We start from the raw sequence: 23,276 nt of genomic DNA, 5'->3' as shown, positions 1-23,276 counted from the left end.
CCCTGCTGGGCGCTGCAGGCAGGTCCTACAGGGACAGTCCTCTGGGGTGGAGCCCAGGGAAGTGGTGTCTGTTACTGCAAAGGACCTGCTGGGCGGGAGGGGGGGGGGGGTTGCGTAGGGGGAGAGCCCTGGAGCCCTGGAGGAAATACAATGTAGGAAACCTGTTTTACCACCTAAGGACTCAGAGTGCTTGGTAATTTTAGGTAAATGGCTTCTCCTTGCTGATTTCTTTTGTCCCCAGCCTCAAATGAGAGGGTTGTGTTATGTTTGGTGTCCTCTGTACCTGTGAAAACTGTAGAGATTTGCCTGTGAATAGTGCACATTTACGTGTATATAAATGGCCTAGCATCCCTGTCAGCCCATGTCTGTCCATGAGTCTGTCCCCACAGTCCACTGCTCCCCTGTGCTGCTCCTTGTACCACTATTGGAGCCAGGGCACTGATTCATCCCCCGACAGTGACGGGCACTTGTACTGCTGCCCAGACTGGCTGTCACAGCAAGGCTGTCCCCCACCCCTCGAGGCTCTGCTGCTGGGCGTCATCATTTCCCTGGGAATCTGATCCCCCCAGTTCCTGGTCCTGGAAATACACATGCATGTTCTGTATAAACACTGCCTGTGCTCTTACCTGACGTTTAATGTTTCACCAACCTGAGGGCGACCACACAGGGTCAGGTGGTTTGAGGTGATGGGCACCTGTCTGATGACGAGGTAGCTGAGGGGCTCTTTTCGTATCTGGTGTCCATGGAGATTCTCCCTCAGAGACCAGCTTATCCGTGTCCTTTAGGTGCCGCCAAGGGGAGGCTGGTTCGCAGAGGCTCCAGCATCCAGCAGAGCCAGGCCACCTGCGCTGTTCCCGGGCCCCCCTGTCCTGGCTGTGAGCCCTGGAGTCCGTGCTCACACCGCTGTTTCTCAGCTCCTCATCTGCAGAAAGGAAAATCAGCAACTACCTCATAGGTTTATGAAGATTAAATAATGCACTACATGCAGAACAGTAAGGAGGGTGTCCGGCAAATGAAGATTGTCAGTTACTATTATATTTACTGTTAACAATAATTCATTAGTATTATAAATACAAATGAAGATGAATGAAATAAGCATTAGATCATTAAAATTAATTGAGATCATAGTAATTAGTTTTTAATTTCTTGTTGAATGAATTTATGTCTTCTAGATCTCTATTCTGTGTAACTTTTGGGTGTTATGAATATCCTTGGCTCCTCTATCATCTGTCCAAACTTTATTTAAAGTACTTTTATTTTTATTTTATTTTATTTTTTTTATGATAGTCACACAGAGAGGCAGAGACACAGGCAGAGGGAGAAGCAGACTCCACGTAGGGAGCCCGACGTGGGATTCTATCCCGGGTCTCCAGGATCGCGCCCTGGGCCAAAGGCAGGCGCTAAACCGCTAAGCCACCCAGGGATCCCCTAAAGTACTTTTATTAAATAGGATTTCTCAATTTTGTAGTCAAACTTTTTTTCAGCCGCATATTCTACATATGTTTTGTTTTGTTTAAGAAAGCTTTTCCCTCTCCAATATCACAAAAGCAGTCTGTCATTTCTTGTGATGTTCGGTTTCCGGTTTTGGTCTGTGCTGACCCTGGGATTAGTGTGTCTGCATGTCTCTGAGCAGCGACATCTCGGTGTCTCCTTTATTGGCTCGGGCCACTGGAACAGCAAGTCCCTGGAGCAGATCCAGAACCCAGGGAAGGTCAGAGGAGACTTTGTCAGTTAACAGAGGATGGAGTGAAGGGGATCTTCCATCATGTTCACACGGAATGCAGAGAGTTGAATGGGTGTGGGCAGAGGAACCAGTTGATGGCAAGGCTTGGTCAAGGAGGAGGGACCAGAGGGAAGGGGGGCTGCCCCAGGGTGTGCAGGAGATAGAGGTGTGGTGGGAGGCCAGCAGGGCACAGCGTGGAAACTCGTCTGATGGAAGCAGAGGATGAGTACTGGCCAAGAGGTAGAGGGCGGTGAAAGCCAAGAGGAGGCCTGGGGATTAGTGCAATGTGTGTATGAGAGAGAGACAGAGAGGAGGACAATGGTCCCACTCTGACATCAGGGTTTGTAAACTAGTTTGGGGACTGTGGACAAACTGGGAAGAGGGGAAGCAGTGAGGTCGAGGGGGCAAGAATCAGGGTGTTCCTTGGAGGGATGAGGATCACTCCCAGATCAGGTCGCAGGGATTACAGTGCAAGGTCACAACTATGATGGAAGGGACATGGGCAGGGGTCTGTCCTCTGGAAAATAAAGCACAGGAGGGAGAGCCCACGTTTGCAGGCACAGAGCATAGAAGAAAGGTGGGCCCTCAGGGTTCGCTGTGCTGGTGTCTTGAAGGAAGTTCACTGATGCAAGTGGTCTCAGTGATGTGGTCCCGTGTGCAGTAAAGGACACTGAGCAAGAGATTGCCAACTGTTTAATGAATAAATGCACATGTGGGCTTGGAAGCCACGACCGCACACTCCAAAGGAAACATTTCCAGACAGCTGGCACACACACAAAGAGATTGGGGGTAATGCAGTCCCACCCAACGCCCCTTTCCAACACCCACTAGAGAAGCAAGACAAGTTAGCAAAGGTGACAGAGAAGGAACAACCAGAGAACAGGAAAACAGGAGAATACTTTCTTGGGCTTAGGGTTTGAAAAGGTTTGGTGGCATCATCCGATGCCACAAAAATCACTTGGTGGTCACTGGTAGGTTTCTGCAGAACAGAGAACCGGACACAGAGTTTAATGGTATCTGTCCCCAGAGCAGGGAGGGCATGAGGCCATCTGCCAGGCGGCAGTGTCCTTGGCCAAGGCACCCCTGCTTGAGCCACTTTCTGTGGCTTTCCAACGCATTAACAAGTGTTCCTCCGGAGTGAAGAGCGGCCCCTCCTTGGCTGATGCTGGGGAGGGTAAACACACAACGCTGACCTGACCTACAAGCATGAGGCCACCTGAGTGTTGGACCTGAGCTCCCGGGTGACTAGGAATGTGCCGGATTCTAGGAAACCAAGAGAAAAGTCTAGATGTCCTTTGAAAGAGCTTCAGGGTACCTGGCTCAGTTTGCATCCATTGAAGGGTTGTGTCTCAATGAGCATTTAAGCTGCAACAGTTAACACATGCTACCACGAAGCAGTCCTAGAACAGGCTATCAGCGGAGTCGCAAACTGTTTGGATGGACTACTAGCTTACCCCAGACACTGTGTGTGGCTTTTATGGACGTGGGATCACCCTTGCTGTGCGCCCCCAGGGCTGCTGCCCCTGAGCCGCCAGGGCCATCCCCAGGGGTGCCCCATGCTGGATGAGGAGACAGTAGGTCCGTCTCAGGCCAGGGTCAAGGATGGACAGAACCCCAGAGCGGTGGGCTTTCCAAGTCTGCAGAGAGAATATTGGTCACTGTGTTCCCCACGAAGCCACCAGGTGCCCGACTCCGTCTATCAGAGACCCAGGAAGACGGTGGCTGTACCACCTTGCGAGGGGGGCGGGTGCGTGATGCTCATCTCCGGGGTCGGGCTGGTGATGGTTAGGAGCTATGCAGCTGGGCTCCCGGTGAACACTGAAGGTAGCTCGGACTCTTCTGGAAAGATCCGTGGGGCCGCAGGAAGGCACACCAGCTCCGGTGGAAGGCTTCCAGGTGACTCGGGCTGCATCATCGCTGAGCGCAGCCCTCTGTCCCTCTCTGATCTCTCAGCAGCTTTCCCTCCGACGCTGTCGCCGCCCTGTCAGGAGCAGGAGGCCGCGGTGACAGCAGTGTGACAGCATGGTGCACGGAGCCCAGGGCTCCAGTTGCGCGGAGGGACTGTTAAAAATCCAGATTGAGAGAGGGCCTGCTTGGCAATTATAAGCACCACTCAGATATAAGTCAAGAATCTCTTCATGGTATTGCTGGGAATGCCAGCTAGATATCTGTTTAATAAAAACCACAGGCTTGCTTCATGTGATTTTTTTTTTTTTTTGAAGGGTCTTGGAACTGTTCGAAGGTCCACGTGCCACTGGGTTTGAAAGAGAAATCTGAAAACACAAAGAGCGGGCGTGGGTAGGACTTGCTGGGTCAAGGCCATTTGGAATAAAACATTGCTACGGATTCACCAACAGGACCCGGGGATGCGCCTACGATGGTTTGGTGACCTCAGGACTTGAGTCAGAAGTAACTGAGAGACAGAAATGGAAAGAACTTCCACACTAGTAGCCACACGTCCCCTAGAAATCCACTGAGTGGAAAAGCAAATTCACACCATGTATGTGGACATTTCTGGAGAAGGCCTCTTTCCTATCATCCACCCCCCTCCTCCTCTTTATTTTCAGAGCTTTGGAAAATCCAGGATCTAGAGAATTCCTAAAACACATCATCTGGTAACTTTTATTTGGTGTTAAAATATTTTTCAAGGGCTCTGAATGACTACTGAAGCACCTGCCATTTAGGAAGGGCTTAATACCATCTAGGAATGTTACACGTGTGGGCGGGACCTATCTAAGGAGCTGTGTCCTGCCACCTGCGCACCTGGAGAACCACGAGGGGCCTGGGGTGGGGAGGGGGAGTATGAGAGGGATTTCAGAGTAGCTGTTCCAGGAGAGGCAGCAATTGTGTTTCAAGAACATCAGGTGCATTTTATGACAAGAACTGAAAATTCAGTCTCATCGTTAACCTCTCCCACGCACTCCAACGGCAGGCGCAGCTTCCTACTATCAGTCTTACATTGATGCAGTTTATTTATTGAATTACTAGCTATGCCCCAGGTCCTGCTTGTTGTTTTCTTGCACTAAAGTAGAATTCATGATGATCCAACTTCCCTATCAATTGGCCCCTGGAAAAATACTGGGTTGATAACAGCTATTTCCCTATTAAGAAACCTGAAAGTCAGGAATCCACCGGGAGAACTGGCACCACAAGTCTGAAACACATATCAAATTCAAAAGTCTAATAATGCCCATTCTTGACCAGGTTACATTGTGTACAGGATTATAGCGGCAGAAGAGAGTAAATTGAACGAAAGATATTGTTTTAAGAATTCTCCTCTAGGGGACACCTGGGTGGCTCAGCTGGTTAAGCTTCTGCTTTTGCTCAGGTCATGATCCCAGGGTCCTGGGGTTGAGCCCAGTGTCAGGCTCCCTGCTCAGCAAGGGGGTCTCCCTGTCCTTCTGCTGCTCCCCCTGCTTCTGCTCTCTCTCTGACAAATAAATAAAAATCTTAAAAAAAAAATTCTCTTCTACAAACAGTGGTCCAGTGCATTGAGTTTTCTATTCCAGGTGATCTAATTGTTTCGGCGTTACCTGCAAGCATACACATGTCAGAAAGAAAAGTGACCAAAAAAAATGAGCTGGTGGGAGAGGAAACTGCTGATTATGAAGGCCATCAGATTTTCGGTGATACACAGACGGTCATAGCCGGCACCTACCAGGGGCCTCCGTCCACAGCTGTTATTTGTGCTGTAGTGATTGCTGGGCAGCTGGGCCCGCCGAGTGACCAGCAATGACTGGGAGGATGGGTTTCGGGGAAGGGAGGCGGGTTATGGAGCATAACCCAGAGGAACAAGCGTATTTCTGCACAAATAACAACTCCAATGTACACTGTTTCAAGTCGTGCATCAGACTGGACCAAGCTTTCCAAGACAAACGACTCCGCAGAAGGAATTAGGGTAATTGCTGGAGATTACCAAAGGTTTATTTGGAATGACACAGCACTGAAAACATAACTGTTACAGATGATTTGTGGATACAGCATACATCACCTATCTTATTTTAGGACAATCTGTGAAGATGAGTTGCATAAAGAGTTGGAAATAGGAGCTTTTTTTTTTTTAAATAGTGTTCTCTGGGGTTGGATTTTTTTGTGCCCCATGAACCAGCCAATCGTAGAAAGGCAGAAGTTTGTTAACACTACATAGCTGCTCATCCCACCTAGCTTACCTCCAGCCACAGCAGCTGGACCTACACAGCGAGGCTCTGCTTTTGCCAAAGGGACAGCAGCCCTGACATGCTATTGGTCATTGCATCCTGAAAAATGCACTTTACAAAACACAGATACTGTCAACTGTTTTGGCAATGGGATGGCTGGTTTTGCCCAGAGGCAAAACTGGAACTGTAATGCCAGACAGAGCAAGAGCGATGCATGTATCAATGAGACTCCAGAGGCAAAGAGCTACAATGGGACGAGAGGAAGCTGCTATGCATATGTAGCACTGTGCATACACATAGATCCAGGAGCAATGGGAACGAGCATGTGTCACTGGGTGTCCATATACATGGAGAGAGGTGTTGGAAAAGAACACTGAAAACGTGTGCAGCAGTTTAGTCAACACAGTAAACTCGAAAGAGGGAGAGCGCACGTGCTCACACCTGTGCAGGGGCAGCAGATAATCTCGTACTACAGGATAATTCATCACGTCTTCCGCAGGGCAGCCACTCAGGACCATACAATCGGGGCAGAGAAATTAAGGTTCTGGTCTGGAGAAAGCTACTTTAGAACTGGTGGGAGGGGATCAAGTACAAGAGTCTCCACAGCTTGGACAAAGCACAAATAAACCTGTTACAGATAACGTGGGAACCAGTGAGTTTTCTGTAATTTACTTTTTTTCTCTCTTTCTTTTTTTTTTTTTTTTTTTTGCACACATGCTCCATTGATCATTGATCTATTTTTCCAAGCTTTGTCTGGCACCAGCCTGTAAATCATTAAAAGTGTAATAGCAAAAGTGAACTCTTCGGGTTTTCAGGAAGGATTAAACACCCAATAACCAGGCTCCTTCTACAATATGTTTTTGGCCCTAATCCAGGCGTCGGGTGAAGTTCTCTGGAAAGAGGCCTTTGTAGGTGGCAAGGTCTCTGTACTGAAGCCAGTCTGATTCCTTCACTCCTACCAGCCAGCCCGCATCCTGCAAGACAAAGAGAGAGCTTTCAAGGTCCAAGGAACTACTGGGAAAATCTGCATTGCCAACAGTTAACAAAATAATTTAGTGTTGTGATCCTGCACCAGTATATTACATTATATATAAACCAATGTGCTGGGACAGGTCAGTGGGAAGGCTTGTCCCAAAGAAGTTGTTAGGTGAAAAAAAGATAAATAACAATAAACATTTGAATCTGGGCAAGCTAACTGAACATTAATACAAATAGTATAATTTTGTGTAAAGTACAGCTCATTAACTGGATTATGAAATGAGTTCTTAAGGAAAAGGATTAGAATGCTAACCATTTGAAAATATGTCACGCCCAAGAACGCTCCCTATCCTGTGGGTCATAGTGAAGAAGTGACTTAAGGACCCAGGTCAAAATATAGTGCAGACAAAGCCATTGGAAGGTCTCATATTCCATCCCAAACCACTTGCTTATAAGAAAGAACTCTGTGCCCCCAGCTCACATCATGTGACCCAAATAAACCACCACACCCAAAGCACAGCAAATAATAACTGCTAGATCTGGGTACCTGCTCTTGCCATTGTGTATGTTGTTGCATTTATAATATCCCATTTTTCAAGTTTATATGAACTACAAGGCAGTATGTTGTCATGATACTCTTGCTGGAAACATCATATATTCTTTATATACACTTTATAAATTATTTCTTATAAACGTTGGTCTATCTTATAGGAGCATCATCATAGAAATGAAGCCATAGAATGGAGGCTGGTATTTGCCCTTGGCCTCTTGCAGATAAGCAGAGCCTAGATGGAAAACGTGAGTGGAAGGAGCAGCACAAAACATACAGACCGTATAATGCAAAACTAGTGGGAAATGACTTGTCTTTATTATGTTAACCAATACATGAAAGAGATCCCACTTAGGATGAGGGATGGCCAGATTTAATCTGAAGCAATTCCCAACAGAATTCAAGTACATCAGATAAAATGAGGTCTCCAAAATTAAATAAAGAAGCTGAATACATTCCCTCTTGATGTAATCTGAGACTATAAATTGATTCTGTTATATAGACAAGCAATATAAGCATTTAGACAGGCCAATTTTTGAAAGTGGAAAAAAAAAAAAGAAAAAGATGACTCAATAAAATGACTGATAATGATCCTAGCTAGGAGGAAGAGTGTCCTCTTTAAAATTATGATGTTATATTTGTGAAGGGCGAAGCTATACTTAAAGTAAAAGATGATAACTAAATTTTTTCTGAACCTTCAGCAAGCATCTAAAAGGCCATATTTTCCCCCACAAGTGTCTGCATTTGACTTTATTTACAATGAGTGAAAAATCTGCTGGAGTCGAGTCATGCATTTAAAATGGTTTCAATAAAGAAAGTAAGTTAAGAACTGGCACAAACTCAGAATCAAGATACATTCTAACATGTATATTCTGAAATACAATTTATATAGTAAAGTGAAAAGGACTGGCCAAGATCAATCCCTAGCTGAGGCAAATAGGGAAAATTAGATTTGAACTGCTTAAAATATGTGGTAGAAGAAAGATTTACAGTTCTGGCAGTGGCAAAATAGCTTGTATCAGATAAATGCTTCTGCACAGAACTATTACTAACACTAGAATATATATTTATACGTATCTCTATATTTATACATATGCATGTATGTATGCATATATGCAACTATTTATATATGGAAATGACGTAAAATATATAATCTAAAGTTTATACAATGGGATTGTTACAAGTAATAGAATTGATATATATAACAACTATTTGAAGGCACCAGCAGTGACCCAAAGCCAGCAAAAACTGGAGAATATTTAATCCCCAAAGTAGGAAATTGTACTGGGTGAGATCCGAGCTAATAAGGCTTTCCTCCTGAGGATTATCCTTAGTCTCTGTGATGCAGGGCATTCAAAGGAGGAGTGGAGGGCTTCCCCTGTATTTTTAAGGGGGATAGGGATACCCCGAAAAGAAGAGATGTACAAAGGTAGGTTCCCAAATATGCGAAACTTCCCTAAAATCCTGAGCTTCTCCCATAGTCTGTGAATATACAGGAGCTCCCCCAAGGAGTCTGGGAGAAAGGCCGGAAAGCTATGAAGAAATTTAAGCCCTGCCCATGGAGGGGAGGCGGAGTCCAGAGTCTGAGTCCCACCAAGTTAGGAGGCTTCAGGATTTCTACTAAAATCCCAGAAGGGCTGCCGTTTTAGGAAGTAAAAGATGTCTCAGGACTAAGAACTCATCTTAAAAGTCAAGGCAAAATTGAAGCAGAATCACCCTAACAAAGTATAAAACAAAAGCTCCACAGATTCAAGCTAACTATCTAGTAACTTCCATGTCTCCTACGGGGGCGGGGGCAAGCTTCAGAGATAGAAAATAGAATCCAGACTCTACAATGCGTCCGTTATTCATAACAAAAAATTACTATAGATATGAGAATAAAGAGGAACATAGCCCCCTCAGATAAAAGGCAACTGATGTAAATGTGCGCTGAGATGGACTAGTTTTTTGGGATTAGCGGTAAGAAATTAACGCGGCTATTACAAATATGTACAAGTACCTGCCACCAAAAGATGGCAATAGTGAAAGAATAGATGGGAAATCTCAGGAAAGAAATGGCAACTAAATAAAGAAAAAACCTACATTATCGTTATAGAATTGTGTAAGCATAGCATCCAAAATGAAAAAGTCGCTGGATAAGCTTTCCACAACCAGAAAAAAGTTGTCACTGCAATTGAGGACAAATCAGAAGAAATGATCCAAAAAGAAATAAACATTGAACAATAAAAGAACCGTCGTTGACATCAATGAGTCCAACAGGTATGTAATTAGGGAATCATTAAAAGAGGAGAAAGAGAGAGGGGGCGGGGTCTTCGGGGGGGGGGGGGAGAAAAAAGAAAAAAAAGAGGAGAAAGAATGAGCCAGCACAGAATTTAAGAAATATGAGCTGAAAGTCTTCCAAATTAACGGAAAAGATCAGGTTACAAATCTAAGCACTTCAGTGAACCCCCAAGCATGAAAATACAAAAAAAAAAAAAAGCCCCAAGATCTAAGCACATTACGTTGAACTGATGAAAACCAAACATATAGAGAATTTTTTTTAAGATTTTATTTATTCATGAGAGACACACACACACACACACACACACAAAGAGAAAGAGAGAGGCAGAGACACAGGCAGAGGGAGAAGCAGGCTCCCTGCAGGGAGCCCGATGTGGGACTCGATCCCAGGACTCCAGGATCACATCCTGGGCTGAAGGCTCACTGAGCCACCCAGGTGCCACGATACAGAAAAATTCTTAAAATTAGTCAGGAACAAAGTCACAGTGGATACCCAGAAACAATGTTAAACAAATAGCAGCTGAGCAGAAAACAGAAAACAATGGAAAAACATCTTTAAAGAGTTAAAAGAAAAAAGTCAACTCAGAATTCTTTGTCTTGGGAAAATATCTTTAAAAATGAAGATGAATGAGGAGCCTGGGTGGGGACCTGGCTTTGGCTCAGGTCATGATCCTAGGGTCCTGGGATTGAGCCCTGCTGAGCAGGGAGTCTGCTTCTCCCTCTCCCTCTGCCACTCCCCCTGCTCGTGCTCTCTCTCTCTTTCTCTCTCTCTCTCTCTCTCAAATAAATAAATAAAATCTTTTTAAAAATGAAGGTGAATAAAGACATTTTCGGTAAACAGAAGCTGAGAGTATTTATTGCCAGCAGATAAGCACTATAAGAATTAGTAAAGAAAATTTTTCAGGCAGGGGTGCCTGGCCGGCTCAGTGCCTGGGATTCTTGATCTCAGCATTGTGAGTTCAAGCCCCACGCGGAGTATAGAAATTACTGAAAAATAAAATCTTTAAAAAAAAAAAAAGGGAAAAAGCCAAAGCACTCTGAAGAATAGTATTAAAAAAAATAGAAAGAAAAAATTTTCACATAGAAAGGACATGAGACCAGATAGAAACTTCAGATCTATAGGAAGAACCAGGAAGAGTCCAGGAAATGATAAACAGGTTGGTAGACATAAGACTAGCTTTTTTTGCTCTTAATGTCTTTAAAACAACTTACAGTTAATGCAAAAAAAATGTGAGTTTATATGATGGAGTTTTTAATGATTTTGAGATATGTAGACACTTTTGCCTGATACTGGTAATTAATGTTTTGCTATTTTTTGCCTTGAAGAGTATATCTGAGGTTTTAACAATTTTATTAATCCTTTCAAAGAACTAACTTCCTGACTTACTCATTTTCTCCATTGTGTATCTTTTTAGTGCATTCATTTGTGAATTTATTTTTATTATTTCTTTCTTCTGTGTGTTTTGGACTTAATGTGATTATTTTTTTATTTTCTTAGGCTGAAAACTTAGAACTCGATGATCACTAGGAAGTATTTTTTTTTAATTTACACTGTGATTTGTTTGATCTAGATTATTCAGAAGTATATTTTGAAATTTTTTAAATATTTAGAGCTGTTAAAGCTATTATCGTTGTTACTGATCTCTAATTTTATTGCGGTAGAGACTTTGACGCAGAAACTACTCTATCTTGGTAAGTGTAGCATCAAGAGAAAGACAAAATGTGGGGCATGGGAAGACAGCCTTAATCTCTAAAGTAGTGACTTTATTTTGGGAAGAGAAAGCTCAGAAATCTCCTTGAGAATATTATGGAGATTATAGCTCTTCTCTCCAGAAAAACCTGTTATTAGGCACGTTTACACATTTTGCATACTATTTAGAGGCTTACAAATCCTATGAATAAGAACAAAATGGAATTTTCAGCATCTTCACATTAGAAAACTATACTCAAAGGTGATTCATTTTAAGACTTTTAAAACTGAGGTATAATTTAAATCCTGGGTAATGCAAACATCATTTAAGTGTAGTTTAGTGACTGCTGACAAATGGGTACACACATGTAATCCACACCCCTATTCAGAGAGAAAATGGTTCCATCCCCAGGAATTTCCTTCATGTTCTTTCCTGGTCAATATCCACAATTTTCAAAGGGATTTTGAGTACATCTAGTGGCTACATTTCCTAAAGACTACATTTCAGAGACACATCCCTAAGTAAGGGATGTGCAAAGTAAGAAATGATCATCTCTTTGTATCAAAAAGAAACAATGCAATAGTATCCCCAAAAGAGATCTCCTAACAAGAAAAAGTTAGCCATGTCCTGTGTTCATTAGGCCTAAGCCCTTTTCTGAGAGCTGCTTTGTAGCATCTCAGAAAATAGAAATGTTTTCAGTTGCTCACTGTGTCCCAGTGATGCTCAGAAAAACAACAACAGAGCCCAGAGAACCTTTCTGTCTCACTCTTTACCTGGTCAGCTTCTGAATCTGAGGGGACCACCAACACCACGTCACCCCTTTGCAGGGTCAGTTCATCAGAATTTGCTGCCTCGAAATCGTGCAGTGTTTCCACCTGCAAAAGATTTTAAAAGAGTTTACTCATTTTAAAAAGAAAAGGAAACGTAACACTGAAGTCTCCTAGCCAGATTATCAGCAGGGACTGGTAGGCTTGAAGCCCCTCCAAGCTGAACAAAAAAGACAATGATCCTTGCATATCCCAAGGGAGAAGGCCTCTAAACATAGAAAGGAACTCCTGTTTCCTTAAAACATTCAATGTTTGAAGACTGACACTGAGACAATTTGGATGTATGCAATGCCTTCTGCAAGAGTTGAAACTATGTACTGCACACTAATTAAATTTAAATTCATCATATTTTTGTTAGGTATTTACATTTCATTATCACTGATACTTTATTATTGTCCATCTTTAAACTTGAACTAAAAATAAAAGTGCCTAGCAGAAAGTTCCTCTAACTCCACTTCTGTCAAGTAATTAATAACTGGAAAAATCAGGGGTGCCTGGTGGCACAATTGTTAAGCATCCGACTCTTGATTTTGGCTCTCAGGTCACGATCTGGGGGTGGTGAGACTGCACCTCGGGTTGGGCTCCACACTGAGCACAGAGCCTGCTTAAGGTTCTCTCTCCCTTTCTCTCTACCCCTTCTCCAACGCCCCTCCTCGAAAAAATGAAATAAAAATAAAATTGTACATATAACATTTAAAAAAATAGTTGGAAAAAGTCATCACTTCCCATGTTATATGGGAATTACTATTTAATTAAACCCAGTGATCAATTCCTTTATAAACTTCCTTCCCTATCTTACCTTTTAAACCAAGCCAATCTGTTTCTTTTCTTTCTTTAAAAAAAAAAAAAAACTAGAACATACTTGGGGTGCCTGGCTGGCTCAGGAGGAAGAGCATGCGACTCTTGATCTTGGGGTTGTGAGTTTGAGCCTTACCTTGGGTGTAGAGATTATTTAATCAAATAAACAAAATTTAAACATCAATGTGCAAATTAAAGTTGCACAGCATGGTAATTCTATACATGTATACACTGTAATAGGATGCCATTGTTCCGATACTGAGCACCTCTATCATGTTACATAATTATCATTTCTTTCTACCAGGTTGGAATAATTAAGATCTAGTCTCTGAGCAAGTTTGATGATTATGATACAATATTGTTGTCTATATTCACTATGCTGTGCATTGGATCTCTAGGACTTACCTACTACTCACTGCAAGTTTATACCCTTAAACAATACCTGTCCTTTCCCCCTTATCCTTTTTAACCCTTTTTTTGAAAGATTTCTTTAAAATTTGATAAGAAACTTTCAAAAACAAAAGTAGAAAGAACAATCTAATGACCCACATACTTACCCAGCTTGAGCAACTACTCCGTCAGGGATGGGTTATTTCCCCCATGTCCCTCCCCTCAGCCCTGACACCTGAGGATTAAGCGATTGGCTATTAAAATGTGTATTTTGCATGTAATGTCAGAGCTGGAAATGACTGATTCCCCAACTCACTCTTCTGCTGAGAAACTGAAGCGCAGAGAGAGGAGTGATGTTCCTCAGGCCACACTGCACTTAGGGAGGGAAGCCGGGATGGGCCCAGGCAGGCTGGCTGGTGTATAATCCAGCCCAGGAGCAGGTGCACACACAGAGGATTTCTGAGGTCTGAGCCCAGGGCTGAAGGGACTCAACAGGGCTTTGAGAGGAGCATGGGAGGCCACTTGGGGGGGAGCGGGGGAGGGGAAGATCTCACCCACTCACTACCAAGGGACATATCATTTGTCCCGTGGCGAACTTTAACTATGGATTGCTGAACAATGGAAAGTCATTACTGTCATTGCTGCTTGTGCAGCAGCCCGGAAATCCTGCCATTTTACAATGTGATGTGGGGACAGCAGTACAGAGAAAGAATACATACTGCAAAATGCAGAAGTAAACATCCGAAAACCAGAGGTTCCAGCAAAAGCACCTCAAAGCAGAGGACGGACAAAGGGCCACCAGATGAAAACAGTGTGGATGGAACTAGAGGGTATTAGGCTAATTGAAATAAGTCAATCAGAGAAAGACAATTATTATATGATCTCACTCATATGTGGAATTTAAGAAACAAAACAGAGGATCATGGGGGAAGAGAGGGAAAAATAAAACAAGATAAAATCAGAGAGGGAAGCAAACCATAAGAGACTTAATAATAGGAAACACACTTGAGGGTAGCTGGGGGGGAGGTGGCTGGGGGGATGGGGTAACTGGGTGATGGGCATTAAGGAGAGTACGTGGTGTAATTAATGAGCAGTGGGTGGTGTATACAACTGATGAATCCCCAAACCCTACCTCTCAAACCAATAATGCATTATATGTTAGTTGAATTTAAGTAAAATTTTTAAAATGCAAAAAAACAAAAAACAAAACAAAAAAAAAACCCAAACAAAAAACTCACAGCAACATGAGGTGCATACTAGATTCAGGAAAATATTAAAAAAAAAAACAAAAACAAAAAACCAAACTGAACAAAACACAAACAAACAATAACAAATGGCAAGACCTTGTAGAGGAAGCCGGGAGGCACTTCCAGAGACTCCTCGCTCGCAGCCAGAGCAGAGGGCAGCGGCTGGGAGTCCTCCCCCGCCTTGGGCTCTGGGGCCAGCTCTGGTAGCTCAGTGGTGGGGCCGGGAGCGGCGGCAGCGGGGGTCTCCATGGACTCTGCACCTGCAGGTGCTTCGTGGTCTCCCTCCCCTTCATTGTTGGAGGCGGGCTCTATGACGACTGAAGGGATGACCTTCTCCTGGAGGAAGACAAATGTGGGGGTGCTGAGCAGGGGCTGGGAAGAAAGACTTCTGTGTCCTCAAGGGTGCCATGGGCTGCTTCTATCGCCGACCCACTGTCCGTGGCTCCCACTTTCCCCACCTCCTCCATTCAGCAAAACATCCGCCATTCCCCAAACCTGGCCCAAACCTTTGGGCCTCAAGCCTTGCAGGACCTTCCTCCTGACACAGCCGCCATCCTAGCTCTCCAGAGATAGAAACCCTTAGGACTCTTTCTGCATCCTTGAGCAGTCAAGGCAGTTTGTGAAGAGTGGGGTTTCTGTGGAAATTGGGAAGAAGGCTAGGAGGCTGCAGGGAGGGAGGGGGAGACCTGTTGGGGTGGAGAGACAATCCTGAAGTGCTTCCAGCAATGGCCTCATCTTTGCCATGGACCACTCTCTTGTCCCACTGAATACTTTCACTGCCTGAAGCTGACATTTAACCTCCTGTGATCGCCTTTCTCTCAGAAGCCCCGGGGACTCCTGAGGAGCCAGCAACCATGTTGTTAGGACAGATCTGGCTTGTATTGGGAGAAAATCTCCATCTGCTTTGCTTGCGGATCACCATGAGAGCCCACGCTGCCGTTACAGCTGGAGGGATGACAGTGCCCATCAACCACTCTGAGGACGCTCCACTCTTGCGGGGAGCAGAACCAAAGGGTTGAGATCTCCTTCTTATTTTCTAACAAAGATGAGCGAGGAGACAAATTTCCCTAGCATAGTGGAAGTCTGGAGATGTTTACTGCCTCTCAGATCAAGTTCTATATTCCCTCAGATACCAGCGGGCTTAAACACTTCCATTTTTCAATTTGGAGAAAATAATGCCCTTTTTCAACAAGTCTAACAATATCATATAAAAACACTTCTGGCATCATGACAAGAAAATTTCAGGAACAAATGGAACATACTGTTGAGCTATTTCTCCAAATACCAATACTACCCGCTGTTTTTCTAGTGGGATGAAAGGGATCATTTAGTTTCAAGCTTTGAATAACCCTGGAGAGATTTGGGGGAAATTTCTTTTTTTTGGGGGGGGGAATTTCTTATGAGTAAACTAATCAGGACAAAGGAAAAGCATAACACTGAGAGCCCACTTGTCATTGTTATGTTCTGGAATCTAGACCGAGCATGGGGTTTAGAAGGGTGGCCCTTGCTGTGTGCCCCCGCAACCCACACACACACATCATGGAATATATGGATTTGTTGACTTTGAAGACTTCTCTGAAGAAGGGAGGAGCTGGAGCTAATCCGGCAACTTCGTGTGTGTATTTAATGACCTGTTGGCCATTTGAACGTGCAAATGGGATATGCTTTTGGAGAAAGAAGCACCTACTGGTGAATTTGTGGGCACTCTAGTGATAATAACGACCCCTAAATACCACAAATAATGATAGGATTTAACTATGGATATCGGGTTCTCCTCGTGTGCCTGGCACTGGGCTAAGCATTTTTCTCAGGTCATCCATACAACAACCCCATCATCTGGTCACATTCTCTTCCTCCCTCCACCTCACCTGTACATCGTCCAAGGTTTATTCTTTTTTTCCATCACTAGGGGCCTGTGTGGACCTTGCGACACTGACACAGAGAAAGCCAGGCCCACTCTTGCTGAGAATCTCATAAACAAATTCACAAATAATAATAAATAATACAAGTCATATACATAAATAAAATAAACTTAAAATACATAAAATTGTACATGTTATGTATATATGCATGAGTGCACATATATATACTATTATATATATACTATATATAGTATGTGGTAAAGCAGGGTACCACACAATGGCCACAAACCTGTTCTGTGCCCAGACTTGTTACCAGCACCAACCAGTAAACAACATTCCACCCACCCCCCTCCCGGGGACACTTACCAGAGGGGCTACTGCCTCTGCTTCTTCCAGTTGAGATCTGTCACCATCTACGGCCTGTGTGGCTTCAGTGTCAGGCCTGGCCTCCTCTACACCTGCTCCTTCGCCAGGAGGAAGAACTGCTTTGTCCGCCTCTGCTTCCTCCACCGGGGCCTCCTCGGCTGCTGACACGGAGGTTCCAACAGTCACGTCAGCATCCGTTCCAGGTATGACCTGCAAATCGTATGACCAGTCAGGTCATGTCTGTATGTGCCTGGGCGACAAGAAGGGCCAGACCCAGCCCCACTGCGGAGGTTCATCAGATGAGGATGTGTAAGGTACCAGAGCCCTGGATGCAGGCAGGGTGAATCTGCCCTCCATCCTCTCTTCCAGGGAATAAAGGGCACAGCATAGGGAACATAGCCAGGGGTATCATAGTAACACCGTAGGGTGCCAGATGGTGGCTCTACCTCAGCTGAGTGGAGTATAAAATACTTGTGGAATCACTAGGCCATACACCTGAACCTAACGGAACATGATGTGTCAACTGTATTTCAGTTAAAAAAAAAATGACTACCCTTCTTTCTGGGCCTACAATGCTGCTACTACATTCCTCAGCTTTCCTTGCAGTTAGGTTCAGAGAATGGAATTTGAGTGGAAGTGACATATGTCATTTGCGACACATGGCTTTTAAGGGTTAGGTGGTCCCCTTCACAAGCTGTTTCTACTTTTGTTGCCTGAAAGCAGGTGGTCACAAAACTCTACAAGACACGGAAGTCACAGAATGGAAAGGGTCTCACCCTCAAACCTGGCCCATGGAAGAAAGCTACCTAAGAAAGGCAGCCAATCATGCAAAGTCAGAATTTAGAAAAACCACATTTCAGTATAAACTCTAAAATCCTCATGGGGAAGGTCCCAGAAGCTAAATCACATCCACAAAAAAAAAAAAATATGTACTGGGGAGTTTTCTCAATGAGACTTCTTGAGAATGAAGGGAAAATAATTTTTGTTTTGAAATATGCATTATAAAAAATCCCATCAAATTTTAGGTCTTTTTAATAGGAGAAGTGAAATAGGAAAAAAAAATGAGAATTTTCTAAGGTTGCGTATAGTCAAAAGAAGTATTTAAAACGTGCAATAGGTAAATAAAGAAAGTGCAATCAGAAGTTTTAGCTTTGAGCAGACTGGTTATAGGGCACACATCTAAGACTCTAACATCAGTTTGGCAGGCCTGATTCGAGAAGCTCAAATCAGAAAAGACAGAGGAAGACTATTCGATTGGTCTATAATATACCCAGGACACGTATTTCAAAAATTGATCTTGCTATCTGATGTGATTAGCTTAGCCATTCCTCTTCTTTATTGAATAAATTCTACCCATTTTGTTCTGCTGGGTTAAGAAAGCTCCAGTGTTGCTGATACTGACTCTCAGACCCAGACCAGAGAATGGACAATGCCTACGAGATTGGGCATCAGAAGTGGGAGATGCAGAAGGTGAGAGCAACACATTTTTAAAAACCTTTCTTCTGACTCACATTTACAGGTGACACATTAAAGAAAAATAACCTGCCACGGAATCCACTGTTCTACAACAGAACACTTTACTTTCGGGATGAAATATAGTGCTAACAGCTACACTATTTGTCATATGGCCAAGGATTACTTATATTTTGGAAATTTACCTGCCTCTCTTATAGAAATTTGGCTCTCCATGCAAAGTGTGCAATGATTGAAAATGTGGTCATGAGCCACGATGTACCATTTCTTTCTTTTTTAATTTCCCCATCTTGTCTTTAAGGTACTGGGTTCAGAAAAGTAATCCTTTATATGAATATATGAATATATTTATTCATATATTCATATATTCATATATGAATAAATATATTCATTTAAAGCTAATTTAAATGCTAACAATTACTTGAAGTGGGAATTCAGATTTTGGTGAATGCCAATCCCCCTAATAGAAAGTGTGTTTAAAGACTTATGAGACTTTCATCTCTTGTTTTATATAAACACTGGTCTTTGTAAGGATGTATTGTTGATGTTATCAAGAGAGTAAGAATCGGAATGTAAACTAGCAAGGCATCTTCATCCCAGGAAGAACAGAGAACAATTGCTCATAGCTTTATTGTTGAAGAAATGAACAGGCTCTTTCCAGCATCGAAGGCCTACCTAGCCAAGTTCTTCCATAGCAGAAACTATATACCTAAAGACAACGTGCCTACAATGGACTTTCAGGCTCAAATGTAGAAAGCAAGTTGTGTTATCATAATTCCAAGTTATTTATGCTTTCCATCTGCTTGGAAAATCACACCTATAGTGTGAATATCCCCCTGGTTTCAGACCAGATGGACCATATATCATGCAGATGGTACGGGCAAACAGAGCAGTAGACACCACCCCACACACACATAACACACATACACATCATGATAGATCGGGAAGCGACAACTATGTTGTTTAATAGGCTACTCCCTCAAGTGATTATGCGTAAATCCTTCCATACCTATATGTGCCAAGCACACACTATTAGTGACTGGATTTTACACTCAACTGAATTGATATATGTCCAGAAGGGAATGTATTTCTGTGAAGTATTAATGGTGCTGCCAAAAATAATTTAACTCTCTCCATACAAATGTTGACGAGTCCCTGACTCATCTCTAGCGCTCTAAATAGCTATCAATTTGATTGCACCAGATTTTACTTCTGCAAGATATACCTTGAAATAGGTCATCAACCTCACCTTTGCTAAATGACTTAACCAGGCATCCCTGGCTGGGTGTGACTTAGACCTGAGTGTGGCCTGCGGTGATGCCAGCCACCAGCAGGTGGAGGCCAAGCGCTCTGTCCACCAACTCTGACGTTTGCTGAACTCAAAAAGCATATACCTCAGCTTCCTTCTGTCAGCAACTTACCTGATCTCTGTCACATACACAAAAAGGGATGGAGGGATGATGGCCAATAAAAATCACCAAAGGACTGAAATTAACAATGCGAGTAAAGGCGAGGGGCTAAGGGAACTGGCACTTTGACTACAGAGAGGAAAGGCCAGCGCTTCAAATGGCCTACTTGGAAAAGGGAAGAAATAAACATCCCTCCCTTCTTAGGGTTCACTAGCAATGAATTCCTATTTCTCTAGCCAAATACAACATTTTGATTTTACAGGCCTTAAGAATATTACAGAAACAGAGAAGGACTGTCTGCTACCTGTATTCCCTATCTTTCTGCTTCCAGAATTGCTCTGAAAATCAGGGGTCCCCAACCTTCCCTTTATTTTTTTAAAGATTTTATTTATTTAATTCATGAGAGACACAGAGACACAGGCAGAGGGAGAAGCAGGCTCCATACAGGGAGCCTGATATGGGACTCGATCCCGGGACCCCAGGATCATACCCTGGACCGAAGGCAGATGCTCAACCTCTAAGCCACCCAGGCATCCCCCAATCTTCCCTTTATGTCTAGAACCTGTAGCACACGTTCTGCTCTTGCCAAAATATTCCCAACACATATTTACTAACTGTAGTAACAGAACAACATAAAAACACAACAGGAAACAGGACTCCCACTTGCTCAGATTAGGTGTTAGCTGCAGATCAAATCAGAGACAGACTGAAATTTTCAATTGACAATTATCCCTCTTTTTCTTATTATTTTTATGGATTCCAACTTGTTAGCTATTTGTAGATTGAGAAACGGGAAACATTTTCTGGACTCTGCTTGCTACCGGAAATGTTACACCTGCTACGAAAAACCACAATGTTTCACGACTATTTGCAGAGTTTTTTTTTTTTTTTTTTTTTTTAAGTGTCATCGGGGAGACCAGAGGACCAAAACCACTGAAAGTATTTCAAGCCTTTGACATTCAAGGTGGTTCATTTTTTTCTCGTCCTTCCAAATGTTAAGGGAAACACCATTACCTTCTGCCAAAACGGTACTGTCTGTTTGTTGCCCAAATGTATTTATGGTGGGAAACATCTAATACAAAGAGACATAAAAAAAAGTTCTCCCTGCCCTCGGACACATGTTTACCGTATTCACAAGGCCCATGGGGCAGAGACTATTGGCAATTTGCACGCACATCACACAAACCCCAGGATCAGTATGGGACATCTTTGGGAAGGTGAATGGCTCTCACTTTATCACACCATACAGATCCTACTGCTTTCTTCAACTTTTGCCCCAACAATCTCCTTGATGGAAAGCGATGTGGTCATGGCATTCATGTCACAGTCCTTCCAAACACCTGTTAGCAAAATTTCTGAAGGTGGGATGAAATGAAGGCAAACTAACAATGGCCTGTGTATCCTGCAAAATAGGGAGACACAACACGATGACACAAAAGGGCCAAGCCCTCCAGGAGATGGTGCCGTGAGAGCAGGTCAACAGGGACCCAGGCTCTGGACAAGTAAGAATAGTTACTGGGGAGCACCTGGGTGGCTCCGTGGTTGAGCATCTGCTTTTGGCTCAGGGGTGCTGTGATGGAGTCCTGCATTGGGCTCCCCACAGGGAGCCTGCTTCTCCCTCCGCCTGTGTCTCTGCCTCTCTCTCCGTGTCTCTCATGAATAAATAAAATCTTAAAAAAGAAAAAGAGTAGTGATTGGCTGCAGGAGAATTTGTAATCTTTGGGCTTTGTGTAATTTAGTGACTAATTTTAGTTACTCATTGTTTTCTTGGCAATGTGAGCTCTGAACAATGCCTGAGAAGCACTGGTCTTGCCAGTAACTGGTCTGGGTGAGGCTAACCCGAGTATAAATTTCATAAATATCTATCAGGTAGTTTGAACTGAAAACAGGTATTTCTCTGATTAAAAAATAATGGATACTGTGGGTTTAAAGATAACAAAAGAAATAACATTTTCGCATATTTATTTTCCTTCATTTTCTGTGCCTAGCGGGACTTTATTGTCTATTTTATAACACAGGGATCATGTTTCTTAGAAAAATTATATCAATAGTCTATGTAGTTTGTACCTTATTGTTTTTTCTATTTGACAACTTATTTAACATTTATGTCACTGAACACTACTTGGTTTCTAGTTTTTAAATGTTATAAAATGTTCCTTCTGAAGGAAGATCTTGGTTTATAACCATATTCATAGCAATTGCTTAGACTATACATTTAAATAATTTAAATACTGGGATCCCTGGGTGGCGCAGCGGTTTGGCGCCTGCCTTTGGCCCAGGGCGCGATCCTGGAGACCCGGGATCGAATCCCACGTCGGGCTCCCGGTGCATGGAGCCTGCTTCTCCCTCTGCCTGTGTCTCTGCCTCTCTCTCTCTCTCTCTGTGTGACTATCATAAATAAATAAATTAAAAAAAAAAATAAATAAATAAATAAATAATTTAAATACTAAACACTAATCCCTTTATTCATTTCTAATGTCTCTACTGAGGACTGTTTTTGAATTTTTGCCCATCACGTTATGTTAACAGTCAATATAAAGAAAATAAAAAGAATCCTACAGTGAACATCCAAGAACATACTACCTGGGATCTCCAATTTACACATTACATTTGCTTTACTCTGTCCATCCATGTTGACTTTGAGTCATCTTTCAATCTATCACAAAATATCTTCATAAAATGTTTTTGAGAAATTCTATGGTGATTCTATATCTGATAGTATCTCTCTGTTGCTCTCACATGTGACCAACTACACTCGCTTGGGGTAAAACTGCCACAACGTGATTTTTTGTATGTGTTCAAGGTCTGGGAGGCTTTCCAACAGCTCCTGAGCTTTAGAACTTGGGAGGGCAAGTCTGAGGTCCACCTGATTGCTCTTTGGTAGCACATTCTTTCCCTCAATTGAAATGCTCCTAGGACTTTCTTATAAATTCTGAATTTAAATCTTTATTTTAATTTTTAAAAATCATTTTGTTTACTTATTTATTTGAGGGAGAAAGAAAGAGAACCAGAAGGGGGAGGGTCTGGGGGAGAAGCAGACTCTTAGCTAGTCAGGGAGCCCGACAGGTCGCTAGGTCCCAGGACCCTGGGATCACGACCTGAGCCGAAGGCAGACCCTTAACCAACTGAGCTGCTCAGGTGCCCCTGAATTTGAAATTTTAAAAGAATATATTCAGATGTTAGTCCCTCATTAATTCTGCCTTTTGTTGGTGATTTCTTATGAACCGCACACAGGAATTCCTTCCACTAGAAAAATGGGGACAACTTCAACTTAAGTCTGTTTTCTTCTGTTGGGCTGGCTGGTAGAGTGACTATTCCTGTCTTTACGGTCCCTTCTTGGCAAACTGAGTCATGAACCCACTGCTTCCTACTGTCAACCCCAAGCAAGGACTCTTGATAAAGAACGTGAGCGAGTGGAATTTCATAAACTATACTGCATCCACTTACAGTCTTGGAATGCTACTCTTTAAAATGAGATTCGTAGATTACAATTAAAATACTCATTTACATGCATGATTGGGTACC

The 23,276-nt window shown here is 43.1% G+C and overlaps 1 protein-coding gene across 4 annotated transcripts in view; it reads right to left on the bottom strand.

The window, feature by feature from the left end:
- Positions 1-5,616: 5,616 nt before the first annotated feature.
- AMPH (amphiphysin) overlaps positions 5,617-23,276 on the bottom strand; it is a 211,202-nt gene continuing 193,542 nt past the window's right edge. For all 4 annotated transcript variants that reach the window (XM_025449343.3, XM_025449342.3, XM_049096418.1 and 1 more), the window contains 4 exons: positions 16,870-17,079; positions 14,738-14,977; positions 12,153-12,254; positions 5,617-6,854 (listed from right to left, as the gene is read on the bottom strand). In XM_025449343.3, coding sequence (XP_025305128.1) covers positions 6,747-6,854; positions 12,153-12,254; positions 14,738-14,977; positions 16,870-17,079 — 660 coding nt within the window. In that variant the 3' untranslated portion in view covers positions 5,617-6,746. The remainder of the gene's footprint in view (positions 6,855-12,152; positions 12,255-14,737; positions 14,978-16,869; positions 17,080-23,276) is intronic.

This window comes from Canis lupus, chromosome 18, assembly GCF_003254725.2.
Source record: "Canis lupus dingo isolate Sandy chromosome 18, ASM325472v2, whole genome shotgun sequence".
Lineage (NCBI taxonomy): Eukaryota > Metazoa > Chordata > Mammalia > Carnivora > Canidae > Canis > Canis lupus.
The sequence above is the reverse complement of the archived record's forward strand: the minus strand, read 5'-3'. Positions and strand labels throughout refer to the sequence as shown.